The sequence below is a fragment of the Mizuhopecten yessoensis genome, unplaced genomic scaffold (genome assembly GCF_002113885.1).
Source record: "Mizuhopecten yessoensis strain PY_sf001 unplaced genomic scaffold, ASM211388v2 scaffold3229, whole genome shotgun sequence".
NCBI lineage: Eukaryota > Metazoa > Mollusca > Bivalvia > Pectinida > Pectinidae > Mizuhopecten > Mizuhopecten yessoensis.
The window spans coordinates 2,068,660-2,082,010 of NW_018404940.1; the positions used below are offsets into that span (position 1 = coordinate 2,068,660).

The 13,351-nt window shown below is 37.2% G+C and overlaps 2 protein-coding genes across 2 annotated transcripts in view; one reads left to right on the top strand and one right to left on the bottom strand.

The window, feature by feature from the left end:
* Positions 1-4,832: 4,832 nt before the first annotated feature.
* Positions 4,833-8,081, bottom strand: LOC110447168 (slit homolog 3 protein-like). The gene has a single exon (XM_021492681.1). The coding sequence runs from the start codon at positions 7,648-7,650 to the stop codon at positions 5,488-5,490; it is 2,163 nt and encodes a 720-aa protein (XP_021348356.1). The 5' UTR covers positions 7,651-8,081; the 3' UTR covers positions 4,833-5,487.
* Positions 8,082-10,898: 2,817 nt separating this feature from the next.
* Positions 10,899-13,351, top strand: part of LOC110447169 (testis-expressed protein 26-like) — a 25,986-nt gene continuing 23,533 nt past the window's right edge. Inside the window, exon 1 of the mRNA XM_021492683.1 lies at positions 10,899-10,965. Coding sequence (XP_021348358.1) covers positions 10,936-10,965 — 30 coding nt within the window. The 5' untranslated portion in view covers positions 10,899-10,935. The remainder of the gene's footprint in view (positions 10,966-13,351) is intronic.

Genomic DNA, 13,351 nt, shown 5'->3' on the forward strand with positions numbered 1-13,351 from the left:
CCCCTGGGGAGGGGGTAAACTTTACTATAGTTTATATAGGGAAATCACATTTTGGACCAACATTTGTTTAATTTCCATTGGAAGTAATTCAATTTGGGTTAGCATTATCAGTATTAGGTAGCAGTTTGATAGTATGCACATATGAGCCCTGACTGACCCCCAGGGGCTGATGGGTGAGGCCGAAAAGGGTTGAATTGACTAAAATTTCAAAATTCTTCTTCTTAAGACCCAGATATGATAGAATCAAACACTCTTCATAGATGGCAGGGTCTTTAAGGTGCTTTACCAAAATTGTGAATTTCATGACCCTGGAGTCTCACGCTTACCCCTGGGGAGGGGGTAAACTTAACTATAGTTTATATAGGGAAATCACATTTTGGACCAACATTTGTTTAATTTCCATTGGAAGTAATTCAATTTGGGTTAGCATTAGCACGTTTACCCCCTGGGGAAGAATGGGGGGGGGGGGGGGGGGCAAAATTTATTTTGGTTTATAATGGCAAATGATACATTGAATACTGTATTACATTGGAATTATAACCCTGAGTTGACAGTTTGATACTTTGAAAATTTTGAGCCAACCCTACCCCCAAGGGCAGTAGGGTGGGGTCCAAAGGAGTCAGTGTGCTAAAATTTCTTCATTTTCCTTGTTTAGAATCAGAAGTGCTAGTTTCAAATACTTTTTAGTCTTAAATCTGTATGCTAAATATTGAATAAGGCGGTTTTATTGTTTTTTGTCACTTTGAATAATATTTCTGTTCATGTTAAAAACAAAAACAACTCTCTGTAAAATATATCAGGTGACCGTTAAGGCCCATGGGCTTCTTGTTTTTGTACATTTCCTTCAATTTATCGCCAAACCTCTTAATAATGCCAATATTTCTCTTGCCCCGTGGGACACGGTTCATTGGTCATATCAGATAGAACGTCAGAATACACATTTCATGTTTGGTTGCTCATGAGAAATTGGATTACAGTATTATGTGGAATTATGTAGGTTGTCAGAATAATATGGGTTCAGATAAAACAGGTTACAATAATATAGGTTTCATTGGTTTTAATCTGACAATGCATCTGTATATGCATTAAAATGTACAATAGTGTTTTTTTCTCTTTTAATAATGGTCATTTTGACAATCATATTATACAAACATTAAGGAGAGGTTCAATTTTACTTAGATGTTCCTTCATAGTTTAGAGTACTTTAGAAATAAAATGGTTGGTAGTCATTTGATCTTTTTATGTACATATATGGTTTGGTATGGGGATTGCCCATATAAGACATATGTAATTTCACTTTAATTTATTAATTCAATGGGTGATGGTTTCTTTGAAATGTTATCATCTATGCTTAAATGATTTCACCAAGGTCTGGAACAGGTGATACTTGTAAGTAAATTTGGAATGAGATAAACAGCACACAGTCAAGTTATTACATGCATTAACAAAAGCTCACTTAGATCTTCTCAAATGTTTATTTTTGCATTAATTTGCAAGGAAATCATAATCAAAGACTTTATTCTAACAATTAAATGTCACAGATCTTTCTGTGTTTCTTTTACATATTCCAATTCTTCTAACTATGATGGTTGGAGAATGATCATAAAAATCGGTACATAATTATATTCGTGAAAATTTAGTGATTTAAAAGTAAACTATTAAGAACTTTCATTCCATACTCTTAGCAGTGGAATGGTTTTTATTTTGCTCCATGCAAGTTTTAATTCTGGTTCTAGTATATATCTGGTTAACCCATTTATATATATACAATTTGTGATTCCATGACTATATCTATATCTTTGTAATTCAGCTGTCAACACTTTTGACAAAAAGTTTGCGATTTGCAAGTCACAATTTGTTTTACGAACTAAGCTTTCGGTAAGTATAATTTCTACTACTTAACCCTTTCACTGCTGTAGACAATAATGGACTCATCCATATCAATGTATGGTTGAGTCTAAATAATGACATAGGGGTGAAAAGGTTAAACTCGTCCATTATATGACAGAGATTTTTGGGTAAACATATTAAGTATTAATAAATCTATTGATTATTTTTTTTCTGGGTTTTTTTTATTGGTCAAAATCCTGAACAATGAGGAGATGGTTGTTTGAAGATTAGCGTCTTTTTCCTCTTTCATTTTAGATATTCATCTGCAATGTAGTACATTAATGGATGCTTAAATTTTACAACTGGTCTGCATCAAAATTCAAAAATAATTTAAAATTTGAATAATAATGAAATTCTGATATAAAGCATATATGCATAGCTATATAAATTTTGTAAATTTTGTGAATTTATCACCCCAAATAAAAATTCCTACGTGCCTGAATCGTCATATGTAAAGCAACATTGTCAGTGAATTGACAATGTCATTGTTAGAATGTCTAACTCTTGTTAATTAATTTTTAAGTTTCAAAAGAACAACTCGATATAAGTCTTGGTTTTTTTTTTAAAATAAAATCAATTCAGTTAGATATACATGATAGACATGAGTAACAAGTCATGGAATCGCTATGTGTTTGTTACTGCCGGTGTATTTTAGCTTCGATAAGCCCACGGAACTTTTTCCTAACAAGCAGAGTTAAATATGTACTTATCTGGAAGAGTTTTAATCTCGCCGCCGCCATGAATTGGAAGCAAGAATAAGGTGTTACTTTTCCAGTGTCAACAATAAGTTTTTGCGTTTAAGTTAGCTTCACTGAAAGTATAAGTGCTAGACCAACCAAACTTGGACTGTAGATGCATCGCCTTGGGTAGTACATCTCAACCCATGTATCAAATGATGGATGTGGCCTACGTTTCATGGTCCATTGACTTTGTCAGCATCTCCATCAACATTAAGTTTTTGCATTTAAATTAGTTTCTCCGATAGGTGCATTGATGGTTTAAGCAGGGGCGTAGGCGAGACATTTCAATTGGAATGACTCGTTTTTACACAGAAACGGTTTACCCATCATAACACTTCAAGAAAAGTACCTAATTTGTTAAAAACATGTTTAAACAAATGAGTGGGTTTCTTTGTGAGCATGGGCTTATCATCAGTAACATATATACATTAATACTGGAATGTGAACATGTATAACTCTTTATATTTTGTAATCAGAGACAAGTGGCTTGAAAGAAATATACAGATGTGAAAAAGAAATAACAAAATATACTTTCTATGACTTGCATATTTTGTAATATACTGAAATTATTTAAATAAATCAGTGTTTTGTTCCTATTAACATTTTTGTTGACATTTGAAGTATATTCTCTACTTGATCTTTCTACTACATTTTTATTGTAAGAGTTTATACAAATTAAAGGGGCTACATGTACCAGTGGAAATATCAGATTTCAGCACCTGAGTTGTTTCTGTGGGAGAACTTTTAAAGGAATGGTTTTAATTTCATAAAACTTCCTCTTGATACAGATGTACATATATATACATGTAACTGGCTAAGAAAACAACACTTAGAACAATAGGAACATTTAATTTATTTGTGTTATTATATTTTAATAATGATAATGTAATAGATATTCTTTAAGTTACAAATTAAATGTATTTCTAACAAGAATTCAATCTGTTCATAAAAAGTAAAAATAAAATGTGTTTAGGAATGCAAATATACACATATATATATATATATATATATATACAGACACTCTTGACAGCTAGCTTATTTACATATTCAGCATGTATTATTGTTTATCCAGCCAAGTACCTTTTAACAAAGGATATTCAAATCCTGACCCCAAAAAATGACAAAAGAGGCTATGCCATCAGCTCAAAGATTTATATAAGATTACATTGAATATTAAATTGAAAAAATGATGAGTGACACAGACCCCATGTGCCTCTTGCTCACAAAAGCTTGAATGGGCACATACATGCAGGTACACTATAAATATACTTGATAACAGTATTATTATTCCTGTAATGTACTTGATAACAGTACTATTATACATGTTTAGACAGTACACTTGGTGTGTTGTACTTTAAGTAACAACAAACATTCTTTTGATCAAGGTTGGTTATGTGAATGTGGTTCATTTGTCAGACTCAGAAATAACATTATTATTAACACTGTACAATTCTGTGATTTGAACTTCAAAGAAAGGTCTTCACTGTAATTTAAACTAGTTCACCCTTCAGAGAGTTCACTTAAGATATCAAGTCTTTAAAAAGTAATATATGTATTTCCATTTTATACATTACATTGAAAACCAATACAATACCACACATTTTCAATGTTTTAAAATATTCATGAATTTGATTTTTCTTCCTTTCATGAATGACTGAGGTCAGAGTCCAAAGAAAATATCACTGTATGGTGGGTATGATATAAAGGTCAAGATCAGTCTAAATATAGATTTTTGTACCAAAGTTAGAGGTTGATATAGGATTATGTGCAAAGGTCAGTAATGAGCGTCTTGTGATAATAACCTCATCCGAGGTCAGATATCAATTCAAAATGTGAATACAGAGGTCAATATATGTTCAAGATGGTAGCCTCTATATGAGGTCAGACGTCATTGTTAGTATGTACCAGAGGTAAGTTATAACACCATCAAACACGAGAGGTCTGAAATATGTATACTGGGCAATAGCCAGCCAACCAAAGTGGTAACTTCCACCGAGGTCAGGTGTCAATGTTAAAAATATGTATCCATGGGTCATTGCTGGCTGACCAAAGTGGTAACCTCCTCTAGGGTCAGAGGTCAATGTTAAAAATATTTATACATGGGTCATTGCTGGCTGACCAAACTGGTAACATTCTCTAGGGTCAGAGGTCAATGTTAAACATATGTATCCACATGTCATTGCTGGCTGTCCAATGTGTTAAACATATGTATCCACATGTCATTGCTGGCTGTCCAATGTGTTAACTTCTAAGGTCAAAGGTTAATGCAAATATGTACTTGTATACAGAGGTCAGTATTGACTGTCAAAATTGTTAATTTCTATTGGAGGTCAGAGGTCAACATTAAATATGTAAATAGATGTCATGTTTTGCTGAACATGGAGCTCGAGTTAACCTCCGTCTGAGGCCCAAAGTAAATGCAAATATGCGCTTTATGGTAACTGATAGCTGTTCAAGGGATCAGAGGTCAATGTTAAATAGAGGTCGTCATTGGCCGTTCAAGGTGTAAACAACATCTAAGGTCAGAGGTCAATATGCCATGTAGGACAAGTTGTACAGATGAACAGTCAGTCATTCAGTCTGTTTTATTTTTGTGCATTATACATGTAACAGAGGTAAGTACACACAAATAAGAAGATGCCAAAGGTCATAGTTCAAGGTATATCAGCAGAGGTCAGATTTTAAGATTCATATATCAATAGAGTTCAGTGGAATTATGTTAAGTATCACCAGGTCTCAGGAGACAATGTAGTCAACGAAATATCTACAAAGAGAATCAAAGCTGCCCATCCCGATAATTTCTTATTAAAATAGAAGGTCAACGGTTATTGTTATGCGCATAGACAATAGAATGAGATTATTGTTCACCATCATCCCAAGTGTACACCCTCATACTGAGATCCAGTTCGTTGGTAATATCTTCCTCTGCTTTTGACGTCACAGAGCCACGTGACTGCCTCTCCTCACGGGTCAGTTTGACCGGGGGACGATCACTCCCGTCAGACACGTAAAATTCCACCTCATTTTCTCGACAGTATTCAAAATCGCGTTGTATAAATCTCCGGCGATGAAATATGACTATAATCACCACGGCAACTACAATGATGATTGCAGCAGTCGAAATACTCGTAGCTACGGTAATCATCATAAAATTTTCTTCTTCCGGTTGGTCATTGTCGTCATTTCCTTTGTGAGCACTAGTTATTATGGTAACATTAGCAACCGTTGTGTTGACGACTGGGGCTATAGAAGTCATTTGAGGATGTGAGGTGTAATTGGACTGTTCTATTGGTATGGTTTTATTTGATTGGTCATCAACGTTTCTGTCCAGTGTGGTTGTCTTTGGCAATAGTGTGGTAGTGGTAGCGGGGACGAAGTCCGAATACTGGACATCTACAAGAGGCTGACCACGTAACTCAATTGGGGTATGACACAATATATCGTAAGGCATAAAAAACTTGGTTCTCTCCAACTTGATGAAATCCTGTAACCAGCGCAATAGACTGTCGCAATGGAACGGGTTTCCCGGAAGCTTTATAGACTTGAGCTGTTTAAGACTGCTGAGTAAAGTAAGACTTAGACTCGTTATGGTGTTATCCATTAAGTTCAGGTCTTGCACGGAGCTAATGCTGGACAGCATTTCTCGCGAGGAAATCAATTTAGACGCAATATATGGACTCTCCTGAAGCGCCAACGTGGTTAGATTTGGTAGCCATTTGAAAATATTACCTTGAATTCCACTTGGCGATTTCATAAGAATATAAGAAAGGTCAAGCGATTTCAAATTAGACAAACCATTGAACGCATTCTCTTCTATAAGGTCAAGGTCAAATCTAAGCAGGTTCAAATTTTGTAAATTACTTAAAGGCGAAAAAACATTGTTGGCAAACACACTGAAGCTATTTCCTCCAAGAAAAAGTTCATTCAATGATGCGACGTTCCGAAAAACGCCCTTTTCAAGACGTGTGATAGCGTTGGATTGGAGAGACAAAATCTGCAAATTGGAATTGGCGGGAAAATCGTTACTATTTATAACACTCACTTTATTATTGTCTAGGCTTAAATGATGTAGACTAGCAGGCAAGCCTACAGGGATTTCCTTCAGATTATTCATATTGAGCCACAGTTCCTGTAGATCTTGCATGTTCGCGAAACAGTCGTCTTCAATAAGTGTCAGCGAATTTTCATACAACATCAGAGTCCTAAGTCTGATGTAGCCAATCGTATCGCCCCGACGTATTGTAGAGATGTTATTCTGGTCCAAATGAAGAACCTCTATATGCAGTGGTAACACTTGTGGGAAGGATTGAAGATGAGTATTCGCCAGGTCAAGCGATTGTAAATCGGGGTTTTCAACGAACAGACCGTCTGCCTGCTGCAGGAAGTTGTTGCGTAGTACCAGTTGGCGCAATGACGTCATATCCCAGAAAGCCAGCACGTCAATTCTGGAGATATTATTGCTCTCCAGATTTAGGTACTGTAAATTACTCAAACCTTTGAAAGAACGAGCTGTTAGATGTGTAATATGATTGTTCGATAGGTCCAGTTGTAAAATCCTTGACATGTTCACAAAGGTACCTTCTACGCTTTTAAGGTCATTATTTGAAAGGTCAAGGTTTTCTAGACCTTTAAGAAGTTCAAAAACATCATGAGGTAAATGTTGCAATTGGTTTTCGGCAAGTTGCAAAAATCTTAAAGATTTCAAACCAGAAAATGCATCTCGTTGTATTTCCTCTATGTTGTTGTTACTAAGGTCAAGCGACCGTAATTTTTTTAAACGCCGAAGTTTGGCATTGTCCACCGTTAGCAGTTTATTTCCCGCCAAACTGAGAACTTTTGTTCCGTCTGGAATACCGTCCGGAATTTGGAGACTGTTATGATTGGAACAGTCGACACTCTTTCCGGTACATGCACAGAAAGCACTCGGACACTTCTTAGTTTTCGCGGCAAGTACACTGACCGCACTTGTCATCATCAAGGCGACCACAAGTAAACGCCATTGAGGACACTGACCGTGCATGGCTGTGTATTGAGTGACTCTTTCCTGTGGCTGTTTTTCTAAGTTGGAATTAACTGGAAACTTGGACACAGACTTCAAATATCCAATGACCGGATGTAGAGGTTCAATGACCTTTGGTTACTCTTTGACCTCGAATGCCTTTTGACATCGTGTGGTAATCCGTTCACTGCAAGTCAAACGTATTCATAAATTGGCCATAATCCTTTGAGGTTGATGTCACGTAGGGCAAAACACCATATAGTGACCACTGGTATGGAATGGTCAGCGTTGGAAAGGGTCAAAGACGATGGCTGTCCCCGTGTCTGTGCCCTGTTTTGGGTATATGACCGACCCGGCGGTGACAATTACCCGCTGTGAGCGTCCAGGGACCAGAGAAAAGATTTGGCGGTATGAGAATGGTGCACTAATACTTGTCCAAACACTTGTGCCAGTGTAGCGACATCCTGTGGCTCTCAGACTCAACCCCAATTACAGTAATTAGCCTATTCTGGTCCTCAAATGTATATAGATGTAGGACTACAGCACTTGACACGTGAGCGCAGACACGTGTACCTGGCTACTCGGGATGTAGTTTAACACATGAATCAGATTGTTATTGTATCTCAGTGATTTTTCAGCTAACAATATGGAAAACAAGCAAAGGATCCATTGCCACGTATGAACATTGTGTTTGGGAGAGAAGAAGGTGGTATATATTACGTGAAATGAAGTTGAAATATATATTTCAGCACTGGAAGTGTCATGAAATATGTCATTTTCTACAAACATATTTTCATTTCATACAAAACACATCCTGTAATGAACTTCTCGGAGTAACAGATATTTGGAATTTAAGTATTTGATAAACTGACAATTTACAAACAAGAGGGAAAGAAAAAAATGCATAAGACGAACAACTTGTCAAGGAAAGTACATGCAACTTAAACACAGAAAAAATATGCTTTATTTTCAAAGTCGAAAACAAAAATTCCGATTTTACACTCTTTTTCCCCCCTTCCAATTATGACTTCATTTAAATATAAATAAGTGTTATAACGATTTTGTAGCTTTTTTGCGTCTAAACACAGGGCTAATTTACGACTGCTCTAATTAAAAATTCTGTATATAGTTTTCTATCCCATTTATTGTGAGTGCGCCGATGCATCAATGCGCTAATCTGTTAAAATTTAATAGTGCGCTAAAATTAGTGTGTCCACTTAAATAACTTCTCTTACAGTACCACACTATAGATAATCGTATGTGTCCTGCTCTCTTACAGTACCACACTATAGATAATCGTAGGTGTCCTGCTGTCTTACAGTACCAAACTATAGATAATCGTATGTGTCCTGCTCTCTTACAGTACCACACTAAAGATAATCTATGTGTCCTGCTCTCTTACAGTACCACACTATAGATAATCGTATGTGTCCTGCTCTCTTACAGTACCAAACTATAGATAATCGTATGTGTCCTGCTCTCTTACGGTACCCACACTATAGATAATCGTATGTGTCCTGGTCTCTTACAGTACCCACACTATAGATACCCGTATGTGTCCTGCTCTCTTACAGTGCCACACTATAGATAATCGTATGTGTCCTGCTCTCTTACAGTACCCACACTATAGATACCCGTATGTGTCCTGCTCTCTTACAGTACCACACTATAGATAATCGTATGTATCCTGCTCTCCGGTCCTTCATGTTATGTTTCACAATATCTAAGAGAAAACGTAACTGCAGTTTGGAGTTCAGTTTCGTATAAGACCAATTCCTTTATAGAGGCTTTGATAATCTTAATTTTTGTCTGAAAGTTTTTGGGTTCGATTCCTGTACTGGATTCACTTATAACTATGCGCCGTGTAGACAGGGAAAGAATAACAAAACACGTATACGTTTACTTTACGGAACTGGGGTCTGGTTCCCAGTTTCGTTTAAGAGAGAGAGAAAACGTTCCTCCTGTTTGGAGTTCAGTTCCGTAGTTTTAATTTTTGTCCGAAAGGTTGTGGGTTCGATTCCTGTACTGGATTCAGATATAACCATGGGCCTTAGTATACCTGGCTCCCAGTTCCGTTTAAGAGAAAACGTAACTGGAGTTCCCAGTGGATTATTAGAGGCTGGTTATGCTGGGGTTTTTTCTGAAACAGAACTCGTATTTTGGTCCAAGTTCCATTGATGGTGTTATTTCAGTTTTTACGTAACTAGGATCTGGTTCCCAGTTCCGTTTTTCTTAAACGATATTAGGGTCTGGTTCCCAGTTCCGTTTATCTTAACCGGAACTAGGGTCTGGTTTCCAGTTCCGTTTATCTTAAACTAGGAACCAACTTCAGGCTCCCCGAATGGAGAATACGTACCGCCATGACTGCAGACGGAGAGAGATAAGTATGGCGCTATTAACAACGAGTTGGCGGGGGATGTATAGAAATTGGGTCCGTGCGTGCGTCCGTCCATGCACCTGGTTAAGAAATTGCTCTAATCTATTTCAGTGCTATGTTGATTATGCTTGCATCAAATGAGTATCTAGGGTTGCTCTACTGAATGCATATTGCAGATGCTGATTTTGACCTATATTGTGCACTGTGAGCGGAGGATATCGATGACAGTGCCATCTTCTCTTTTTGTTGTCTTCTTGACGACATCAAAGAGAGAAAATTAGACTTGTTGATATTTTCCCCCTCTTTGATGGCATTTCCTTGACGCTTCTGGTGTGACATTTGTTTCAGAAGAATGAATGCCGGATATGTCATTGCAACTTCGTCCAAAACTGCAATCATTTTGAGACGTCGCTATCATATGGCGTTTGCTGCTGTCGAGTTAGTTTATGACTCCAGTTTTCCCAAACTTATCAATGCTCTGTCTATGGGGAAAACCACTGGTCACAAAAGCTTCTTAGGATTCCAACGTATTGTTTAGACCCCAGGACCCATGTTCATGAGACCATTCTCGTGCTCAAGCATGGGTTCTGTGCTCAAACCTACTTTCTTGCAACTGGCTTAAAAGCATGTTACGCGGCCAAAAAGTTAAGTTTAAACATCGAAAATTATATTCAGCCATAAGACTCCAAATCATTGACAAAATGCAATTTTTCACTGGAATAAGAAATAGGGCTTGAGCACAAATTCTGACTTAGAGCACGAGAACGATTTCGTAAATACGGGCCCGGGAAACAGTTACTCATTAAATATACCGGAAACGGGTGTAGGCGAAACCTCGATATGAAAATTGCATGGGATGTTGATTGTTGACAAAGGTTACTGTGACGTCACAATATCTTGACGTCATTCTCTGTTTCCATGTGCTACTGATGCAAGTCCCAGCTGTTGGCACGACCGTGGTAAGTGCTGTCTCTGTTTATCGATAATTTGACAACGAAATTCTTAATCATATCTATATTCTGTAGAATATATAGTGTTCATTTTACGTGGTGCACTCTAAAAAGTACTTGGCGGCATCGTAGTGAGTGCATTTGTTTTGAGTAGACATTTTGATGAGCATTGTCGGATGGGGAAAATGGGTGGGACACCTCGTAAGTTTATACCTCTATTCTGTAAATGGATATTTGCAAACGACACCAAACAGACAGGCATCCACTAAACAGTGAGGGTTAAAATCCCATCCAGCTTCCAGATGTGTATGTTTTGCTTTCCAGGTTCGAGTCGCTTTCCTCTCCTTTAGATGATTTCTTTAATAGGATTGTTGCATTCTCTTAATGGAGATTACATTCAATAGACCGTGATATATCAATTCTGGACCCTCCAACTCTTACACGTAATGCTCAGCCACCCGAAATACAGCGCAGCTGGTCACTTTTTATCGAACATGCTCAGAGCCGCTTCATTTTCCCCTTCTCATATTAAACAGCATGACAAATGTATCAGAGGTGAAAATACCATTGCTCGTTGGTTCTGTCTACAGGAAGTCTCGGACCTCAAATCTGGTCTTTGCTCCTGACGTATCTTATGAAAAAAACCGTTTTGTAATACTTCTCCCACATATCAAAATGAGCCGTTGATAGACTTGTAATAACGCCCAGGGTACAGAAACAATTCGGTAGCACAGGGACCTGAGGATTTTTTACAGTATATATAGCTATGTTTGGTGTTCAGGGTGTTGTTACACATTCTAGTCTAATAAAAGTATGAACATGCACTATCTATCATTGGGGTTTTGGGGGTGGGGGGGATTTTTTACAGTATATATAGCTATGTTTGGTGTTCAGGGTGTTGTTACACATTCTATGTCTAATAAAAGTATGAACATGTACTATCTATCATTGGGGTTTTTTTTGGGGGGGGGGGGGGGGGGTGTTAACGAGAGTCGATCAAAACCCCTAAAGCGTCTTATTTTACTCTGAACAACTCAGTTGATATGTTCTAACTAATTTTATGTTCAAACAAAGTCGTGAAGTGTAATAATTATCATGTCCCTGTGTTCGGAGGCAGCAAGTGCCTGTGGATTGATCGTCACGATTTAGCGTATTCTATTGTAGAAGGAAACGAGATACATCTTAGTTATACACAGAGGGGAAAACAATGCCCCATAAACCACCCATTGATTCTGGGTAGATAATTCCAAGGGGACATAACGCCAATTAAATATCGCCGGCACAAAGTCGTTGCTAAGCCCGCGGGCTACCTTAACATAGAGATCGCGTTCGGTTTGATCACATCTCCATGGATGAAATGCCGTAGTAACTACATCAAATATCGCATCGAAATAACTCCTGATAATTAAATTGCCTTTCAAAATCAATAATTTTTATGACCCATAACCAAGTTTCTACCTGTGTTGTTCATGAGGTATATATATATAAAACATACATATCTACACATCACCTGGATACACCTGTAAAATCACCCAACCGAAAACGTCAACGGCATCAATCGTATAGAATAATCGATATAATTTCATTGATTATGTCGTTTTTATTGGAACCGCTTAGCAACGCATTAATAAATCATGGAATCCACACAGAGGCAATGGGTTCGGTTGGGAAGTAGATATACCTGTCTGTAGTTGTACATTAGACATAGCGACGCGGTAACATCTAACACTGTTTATTGCTTGTGGGACCTGGTATCGTGTAGTCCACGCGTAAAAACAGGGGAATTATCGTCTAACTTTACCAAAAGGTCAGTATGGTCATTTTTTATTTCGTTTGATGTGGATTTAGATGATCTTTGTGACTAATTGGTGTCAGTTTCGTCTTTAACGAAGTCGTACAGTTAAACATACATATACGTGGGGAACGAGCTTTTGTGAATTCTGGTTTACCAAGCCCGTAAAATACCCGACTTATTCAATCCAAGACATAAAAGTCTAGTATGAACATCCTCAATTACTGTAATATTGTTTTTAACTCAAAATACCAATACTTACTTTCATTCATACGATAATTGTTGGTAAATGTAAAAGTGAAATGAACATGACTTCATAGAGCATTAAGTTGGATTATGGAGGTCAAGTCACTTTTGTCCTTTTCTTCTGACAAGTTCATGTTTTTTTCGCAAGTTTATGTTTGTTCTGTACAATTTGAAAAAGTCCTCAAGTTTTAGAATTGAAATGAAAACGAACGTGTTTATATTGTATAGACGCTGTATAATACGTCATAATCTGTATATAAAGATAGTTTCCAACATCAATACTACCAAGTAAGTTTGAAGTCAAATAAAATACTATTATTATCAGGTGCAGTAATAAAATTAAAAATGACCCCCCCC